This window comes from Lycium barbarum, chromosome 11, assembly GCF_019175385.1.
Source record: "Lycium barbarum isolate Lr01 chromosome 11, ASM1917538v2, whole genome shotgun sequence".
Taxonomy (NCBI): domain Eukaryota; kingdom Viridiplantae; phylum Streptophyta; class Magnoliopsida; order Solanales; family Solanaceae; genus Lycium; species Lycium barbarum.
The window spans coordinates 122153893-122163254 of NC_083347.1; the positions used below are offsets into that span (position 1 = coordinate 122153893).

General features: G+C 32.7%; 1 protein-coding gene across 1 annotated transcript; it reads right to left on the reverse strand.

Annotated features, from left to right (window-relative positions):
• Positions 1-8155: 8155 nt before the first annotated feature.
• LOC132620255 (uncharacterized mitochondrial protein AtMg00810-like) lies at positions 8156-8557 on the reverse strand. Its single transcript, XM_060334933.1, has one exon. The coding sequence runs from the start codon at positions 8555-8557 to the stop codon at positions 8156-8158; it is 402 nt and encodes a 133-aa protein (XP_060190916.1).
• Positions 8558-9362: the final 805 nt, after the last annotated feature.

Here is a 9362-nt window from a genome sequence, read left to right on the forward strand (position 1 = left end):
AATATTGCTTGATGTTTTTAGTATGGGGCCCACCTTATTTATTTATTTTTTAATATTGCTTGATGAATTTAGTATGGGACCCACCCTTTTTTTTTAAAGAGTGAATGACGACGAAGCATGGGTTTTACCCATGCTTCTATACGGTAGTAATATCCAATACTAAGTACTATTCTTATACATAAGAAACAATCACAGTAACAATACCAGTACTATTCCTATTCTAATACATACTACTCCTATTCTAATACACCCTATTCATTTAATATAACAAACCAAACAGTCGCATAAAACATAATGTCCGCATAACTAATCTCTTTTTGTTTTTGCTAACAACATAACTAATCTCAGCATTACTAATGCACCATATTCAGTACTCTTCTTATACACCCTATCAAACGACCCCTAATAATAATTAGTGGATTTCTTAATATAAATACAGGATCTAAGCAAAAGTTACTGAATTCGCGTGAACGCACAAACAACATTGTGGATCCTTCCCTGGTGTGTGGAACAATTCTTTCTTCACTTTTTCTTGGTTTTTCCACCTTTTTCTTGTCACTTTCCTTCTTGAAATTTCTACTTTATAATGGTGTGTGGAACAATTCTTTCTTGTCACTTTCCTTCTTGAAATTTCTACTTTATAAAGCTGAAACTTCCAATAATGTTTCACAGAGACCTTGACTAGTTTCTATCTCATGTACCCACTTCAATTTCCTTTTCAAGAATCAGTTCACTACCACAAATCCACTACCAAAAAGGCATACAACAACAACAACATACCCAGTATAATCCCACTATGTGGGGTCTGGGGAGGGTAGAGTGTACGCAGACCTAACCCTCACCTTGAAAGGTAGGGCGGCTGTTTCCGAAAGACCCTCGGCTCAAGAGAGGAGAAAAAGGCATATCCTACGTAAAATTAAAGCAACTGGTGATTTGCATTCGATGAAATTACTGAAAGAAACCTCAATAAACAAAGACCATAGCAACAGAAATGGAATATTACCTTCTTCTTTTTTCTCAATAAACAAAGACCATGGCAATGGATGTGAAAAATTTCACCTTTGGCTAAAATTAATGGAAAATTATAGTCAAATACTATTCGGTCATCTAGTTTACACAATATGTACACAGTGTGTAAGTAGTGTATATAATATACTAAATATACATACACTATACATACCTATACATATATCATACATATAATATACATACCTATACAACCAAAGTGTATAGGCAATGTATACGTCGGTCATTTGATAAACTAGATAGCCAAGGGGTACATTAAGGTAAGTTTTCCTAAAATTAAAGCACTAATATTAATAAAGTGAGCAACTCCGGATTTGCATGCAAAGTGTTTGATGAAATGCCAAAGACAAAATTCAATAAACAAAGACCACAGCAATGGATTGTGGAAAAATTTCACCTTTTGCTGAAAAAGACATGTAAAGTCTGCTACTAGTCTCAAACAGCAGTCATTTCCAAAAATAAATTTTTCTACATATATGATGGCACTAACAATCTTCTTTTGAGAAAATTTATCCATTTACATTAGGACCCACAATAGTACATCTTCGTCCTTTTTTTTTTTTTTTTTTAAAATTAGAGATAAGGATTTAAACTTTTTCGCCAGTTAAAATTAAAGATAAGAATTTAAAAAAAACAAATATAAACTATTACTTTTTCGCCAGTTAAAATTAAAGATAAGAATTTAAAAAAACACATATAAATTATTATTTTTTTCGCCAGTTTTACATTCCAACTATCAATTTTTTTATTTTTTTTTATTACCTAAACTATCATTTTTCTCGTTGTTTCCACTTCTGGGCCCTTCCAGCACAGCTTTTCTTTTCCATAAAGTAGCTCCAATAATGTTCCACAGAGACCTCGACTAGTTTCTATCTCATGTAACCACTTCAATTTCCTTTTCAGAAAATCAGTTCACTACCACAAATCCACTACCAAAAAGGCATATCCTACGTAAAATTAAAGCAACTCGTGATTTGTGTGGAAGGTGTTCGATGAAATTACTGAACGAAACCTCAATAAACAAAGACCATAGCAACAGAAAAGGAATATTACCTTCTTCTTCTTTTTTTCTCAATAAACAAAGACCATGGCAATGGATTGTGATAAAAATTTCACCTTTGGCCAAAATTAATGGAAAATTATGGCCAAATACCAGTCGGCCATCTAGTTTACACAATATGTACACAGTGTATGTGTAGTGTATAGAATATACTAAATATAATACATATACTATACATACCTATACATATAAAGTGAGCGACTCCTAATTTGCATGCAAGGTGTTTAATGAAATGCCTAATACAAAACTCAATAAATAAAGACCACCAGCAATGGATTGTGAAAAATTTCACCTTCGGCTAAAATTAATGGGAAATTACAGTCAAATTTATACCATTCGGTCATCTAGTTTACACAATATGTACACAGTGAATAGGTAGTGCATAGAGTATACTAAATATACATGTACTATACATACCTATACATATAATATACATACCTATGCAGTACCTATACAGCTAAAGTGTACAGGCAGTATATACTTTGACCATGTTTGGTAAACTAAATGACCGAAGGGTGCATTTAGGTAAGTTTCCCTAAAATTAAAATTAATAAAGTGAGCAACTCCTGATTTACATGCAAAGTGTTTGATGAATGCCTAAGACAAAACTCAATAAACAAAGACCACAGCAATGGATTGTGGAAAAATTTCACCTTTTGCTGAAAAAGATATGTAAAGTCTACCACTAGTCTCAACAGCAGTCAGTTTCAAAAATAAATTTTTCTACATATGATGGCACTAACAATCTTTTTGAGAAAATGTATCCATTTACATTAGGACCCACAATAGTCATCTCCTCCTTTTTGCTTTTTTTTTTTAAAAAAATTAGAGATAAGGATTTAAAAAAATACACATGAATTATTATTTTTTCGCTCATTAAAATTAAAGATAAGTATTTAAAAAAATACACATGAACTATTATTTTTTTGCCAATTTTACAGTTCAACTATCATTTTTTTTTTTTACTACCTAAACTATCACTATCGATATATTTAAGCATACCTAGTTGAGTAGATGGTGATAGTTCAGGTAGGAAATATTGATGTGTGCTTTAATACATACCTAAATTCAAAATGTATTTTAATACACAAATGGTGATAGTTCAGGTAGGAAAAAAAATTGATAGCACCTCGATATGTATTAAAACACACCTCGATATTTTTTGAACTATCACCGTCTACTCAATTAGATGTTTTAATAGATAGATGATGATAGTTCAAGCAGTAAACAGAACAATTGATTGTTGTGATGTGAAACCATTAACGTTATAAATTATTGAAGAAGGCGAACGACAAGAAAACTAGTTCTAGGAATTTACTTGAACTAGAGATCAAGAATATGACACCTGCCATGGTTAACAATTTAGTAATCCCTGCGATCTACTTTGTTTGACACTATTTTCTTATTAGTTCGTTTTAAAGAACAACACGTTTCTATATTTTTGAAATGAGAAAATTTTATCACTATGCAAATGTTATGGCATCGTTTCTATCTCATGTAACCACTTCAATTCCCTTTCCAGGGAATCAGTTCACTGCCACAAATTCCACATTTCCACTACCAAAAAGGCATATTCTATGTAAAATTAAAGCAACTCGTGATTTGCATGGAAAGTGTTCGATGAAATGACTGAAAGAAACCTCAATAAACAAAGACCATAGCAACAGAATGGGGATATTACCTTCTTTATTTTATTCTCAATAAACAAAGACCATGGCAATGGATTGTGATAAATATTTCATCTTTAACTGAAATTAAAGCACTATTGATACTAATAAAGTAAGCAACTACTGTTCTGCATGGAAGGTGTCTGATGAAATGACCGAAAGAAAACTCAATAAAAAAATACCATAGCAACAGAACAGGAATATTACCTTTGAGTTAATGGTCAACTATCACTTTTTTTTTTTTTGTGAGTTTCACATTCAATTATTAGTGATTTTTTTATCAGAAAAGGGCTAAAATTAATTTCCTATTATTTTTGCTGGAAAAAAAAAATTCGGGTCGTTTTGAGTTATTTTAGTGGGTAAAAAATTATTTGAGGGTAAAATAATTTTGAAGGGCTGAGATGATGCCACGTGGCAGCCGTTAGACATAAGGGTATAATTGACCCCATAGTATAACTGTAAGGGTATAATTGGCCCTAAAGTATAACGAAGGGTATGAATGAACTATTTTTCAAAGTTCAGGGGTAATTTTGACCCTTTTCCGTTTTTTTTTTTACCTGAACTATCATATATTAAAACACAACTCGAATCTAACTAGGTCAACTATTAGCTGTTCTTTTTTCCTACCTGAATTATCACGATGTAATAAAACACAACTCAAATCTAACTAGGTCAATTATAAGTTGTTACCTTTTCATACCTTAACTATCAACTAGCTGTATTTTAATATATAAATGGTGATAGTTCAGGTAGAAAAAATGAGCAATTGATAATTGGATATGAAAATCGTCAAAACAGTGATAGTTCAGACGTTTTTATGACCATTGTGTCTACTTTTATTCTCAATAAACAAAGACCCTGCCAATAGATTATGAAAAAATTCTAGCTTTTGCTGAAAAAGACATGTAAAGTCTACTACTAGTCTCAGTCGGAGTCATTTTAAAAAATAAAATTTTCTACACGTGATTGCACTAATTATCTTCTTTTGAGAAAATTTACCCATTTTAAACATTAGGACACAAAATAGTACTTCTCCCTCCCCCCTTTTTTTTTAAAGAAAAAAATTAGAGATAATGGTCAAAGTATCACTTTTTTCCGAGTTATTTACATAAACTATTACTAACTATTTTTCAAAAAATGCACCTCGAAACTGATTAAACCAAGTGTTTGAACACAATCGCTAAAAGGCGCGTGACAGCTTAATTTGCCCATAAAATTTCGTCCACCTGACAACGAACTCATTAATTTCGAGGTGTGTTTCGATAAATAGTTAGTGATAGTTCAGGTGGAAAACACAAAGACCTGAATTTAGAAAACTCGCAAAAAAATGATACTTCATGTTTGTTTTTTACCGTTGTTGTTTCTTTTCGTAATAAGAATGTTTTTATAGTTTTGCAAAAGTTATGGCCTCGTTTCTATCTCAGCAATTCCCTTTTCAGAGAATCAGTTCGCTACCACGAATCCATTACAAAAAGAGTATATTATGTAAAAGGCTGAATACATATGTGGCTCCTTAAACTTGTCTAATTTTTATATTTAGACACTCGAATTAAAAGATTTACCTATTGAACTCCTAAAGTCAAACTATACTGTGCCTATTAGGCACACTATGCTGACATGGCACAGCATGTGTAGTACACTCTCCTTTCAGAGAGTGGAAGACCCCAATCTACTTTCTTTCTTTTGATAATTATTTCACTTCTGTCTCCTTCAACCGCCACCTCCAAAAAGAAAAATATTTTTCCCTTAAAGTGTTTTTGTACAAGTTCTGCTAGAAATTACAATGAAAACTGTATAAAAAAATCTGAAATAGAATACACGAAGTTGACTGCAATGGAGTAGTTGTTTAATAAACAACGGGGTGATTACAATGGCATGGTATTCACAGGTGGTAGTGGCCGTTTTGTGGAGGTGGAAGAAAAGGGTGTTCTCTTTTTCTACTTATTTGTTACATTAGCAGCATTTGAACCTCAAGCATAAAGCTTGCTGCAAAAATTGTGTTCAAAGACACAATATAGTTTGAGTTCGGGTGTTCAATAAGAAAACCTTTTATTTTAAGTGTTTAAAAGAAAAAAATGACAAGTTTAAGGAGCTACTATGCATTCAGCCTATGTAAAATTAAAGTAACTCATAATTTGTGTGGAAGGTGTTTGATAAAATGACTGAGACAGAATTCAATAAACAAAGACCATAGCCACAGAACGGGGATGTTACTTTCTTTTTCTCAATAAACAAAGACCACGGCAATGGGCTGTGACATAATTTCAGCCAACACTAATACTGATACTATCACCATCTATGTATTAAAAACAGCATAGCTGAGTAGACGATGGCAGTTCAAGTAGAAAAAAGAACAACTGATAATTGGTCTAGTCAGCTTCGAGATGTATTTTAATAAATAGATAGTGATAGTTCAGGTCAGAACAAGGAATAGCTATAAGGTGAATTTTAATACATAGATGTGATAGTTCATGTCAAAAAAAAAAATCGGATAATTGGCCTAGTCAGCTTCGAGGTTTGTTTAGTCTTTCTTTATTTCTTAAACTCCGTGTCAAATCAAACTAAGACACTTAAATTAGAACAGAGGGAGTAGTATAAAAAGGGCAGTCCGGTCACTAAACTCCTGCTATGCATGGATCCGAAGAACGCTGCACCACAAGGGTCTATTGTATGCATATTACTCTTCTGCAGAATGCAACATTTTCAAAAAATAAAATGACCTGTATATCAGCATATGATTACATAAATAATCTTTTTTTGAGAAATTCGAATGTTCTCCATATGATTGCACTAACAATCTTCTTTTGTGAAAATTTACCTGTTTACATTAGGATCCGCAATAATACTTCTCCTATCCTTTTTGCTTTTTTAAATTGTTGCAACTATGAAACTACATATCTGAACTTGAAGAAAGTGAGGGACAAGAAAAACTGGCTCTGTGAATTTACTTGAATCAATTTTATTTTATTAGAACTGAAGAGTATGACAAGGTTGGTAACTAATGGATGTTTTTAATTAGATTTCACGAGTTTTACATTCAAAGTGGAACTTCTCGAATCCGAATTATCGGGTCTCAAAACAAGCTTAGAAATAAAAAAAGTTGGAATATGTCCATTGTTAAGAATAAAGTATTCCTTCATGCTACTTTGAATAGTATTAATTTATTTAATTGTTAAGGAGGATTTTTATATTTTCAAAAATAATTTTTATTGAATTTACACAAATATTATGGCATGTTTATACTTATAAATTTCAAAAATTGTATAGTCATGCAAATATTATGACATATTATGGCTACAAATTTTAAAATCTTCTAATTTTTTTAAACCTCCTGCCAAACAAATTTAAAATAGAGGGAGTTTTACTTTCATTTGAGACAATTTTTTTTCTTTTTTGTTGATGGTAATTAATGTTAAGGGATACTAGTATTTTTGGTCGTCCGCTTATTGTTGAATTCTAGTTTTGATCCTCATGAATTATGATATTCGGTTAAGCACATTTAGTTTTTAATTAATTTAAACGTGTGATTTTGTTCCTTTTGTTGATTATTGAATCATGAACAAGAAATATAAGCAAATAGAGGAAGAAGATGATGAACAGTAGAGAGGCAGTAGTTGTTTTTAACGGTCACATTAGAGAGAGAAATACAATGCTTAACCTTAGAATGATTAAGTACATTCCTATTTATAGTTAGGACTTTAACTAACAACTAATAAGTGTAATGACTAAACTACCCTTCTATTTATTTATTTATTTATTTATTTTCTATACTCCTCCTTTCTTCCCTACTCCTTCTCAAGTTGGATGCCATGAATATATTCAGCAACCCAAGCTTGGACAATAAGTGCTCATGTTGAGTTCTGGTTAATCTTTTTGTTAGAACATCTGCAGGCTGTTCATCTGTTCTCATGTATTCTGTCTTGATCAAACCTTGTTGAATTTTCTCCCTTATGAAATGGCAATCAATCTCTATATGTTTGGTTCTCTCGTGAAATACTAGGTTAGCAGCAATTTGTCATGCTGCTTTATTGTCAATGTAAAGAAGTATTGGCAGCTGAAGTTAAACTCCTAGATCCTTGATCACTCCTGTTAACCAGGTTAGCTCAGACACAGTTATGGCAATGCTTCTGTATTTAGCTTCTACTGAACTCTTAGACACAGTAGATTGCTTCTTTGATTTCCAAGAAACTAGGGAATCTCCTAGCTTGAATAAGAAGCCTGTCATAGACTTTCTTGAAAATGAACAGGATGCCCAGTCAGCATCACAATAAGCTACCACTTCATTCTTGTTGTTGCTGGACAATATAACACCTAATCCTAGTTGATTCTTAATATATCTTACAACCTTCAATGCTGCATCCATATGTGACTGTTTGGGATGTTGTAAAAACTGACTTAAATTCTAAACTGTATAAGCTATGTCTGGTCTTGTTACTGTGAGATATAAGAGATTCCTAATCAGTCTTTGATAGATACTTTGATCCTCTAGTAACCTGTCTTGTGTTCCCTCATGCTTGATCCCTTTTTCTTTGTTTAGCTTTTTCACAGTTTTATCATATTCTATTGTAGTGAGCTTGCAGTTTGCTTCCATAGGAGTAATTGCAGGTTTGGAAGCACTTAAGCCTGATTCTGACACTAATTCTAATGCATACTTTTTGTGATGCAGTAGAATCCCCTTTTCTGATCTTGCAAACTCTATCCCAGGGAAATATTTGAGTTCCCCCAAATCCTTCATCTTGAATGCTTCTTGTAAGGAATTCTTATTTTCTGCTATCAGTTCCAGACTTTCACTTGTGAGTAGCATATCATCAACATAAATCAAAATAACTATGAATCATTTGTCTGTCTTCTTAGTGTATAGAGAGTGATCATAGTGACTTTGTACAAACTGAAACTTAACTAGAGCTTCTGCAAGTTTGGCATTCCATTGCCTTGGAGCCTGTTTTAAACCATACAGGGATTTTGTGAGTCTACATACTTGTCTAGTGCCCCCTTGACTCTGAAATCCCTGAGGAAGATCCATATATATCTCATCATGTAAGTCTCCTTGTAGGAAGGCATTATATACATCTATTTGATGTATTTGCCATTTCCTAGATGCAGCAAGTGCAAGCACAGTTCTGACAGTTACCATTTTTACCACTGGACTAAAAGTCTCTTGGTAATCTATCCCTTCTTGTTGACTATATCCCTTTGCAACCAGCCTTGCTTTGTATCTTTCTATTTCCCCATTTGCTTTGTATTTTATCTTGAATATCCATTTGCATCCAATGGGTGTTTTTCCTTCTGGTAAGTCCACTACTTGCCAAGTCTTATTTTGTTTAAGTGCATTCATTTCTGCCTTCATTGCCTCAATCCACTTAGGATCCTTAATTGTTGTTGCATATGTTGTAGGTTCAGTGATAGCAGTCATAGCAGATATGAAATCTTGATAGTGAGAAGACAGTTGCTCATAGCTCAAATAATTAGATAGAGTATAAGGAGTGTTATTATAAGCATTAAGGGACACAAACTCCTTCATCCAACATGGTGGATATTTTTGTCTAGCAGATTGTCTACTTGCTTGACTTCTTGGATGTACCAGTTGTTGTGTTTGAGCCTCCACTGAT

What these genes read in the sequence shown, in the direction of transcription:
- LOC132620255 (XM_060334933.1), bottom strand. Translation starts at nt 8,557, where the DNA reads ATGCTACTCACAAGTGAAAGTCTGGAACTGATAGCAGAAAATAAGAAT.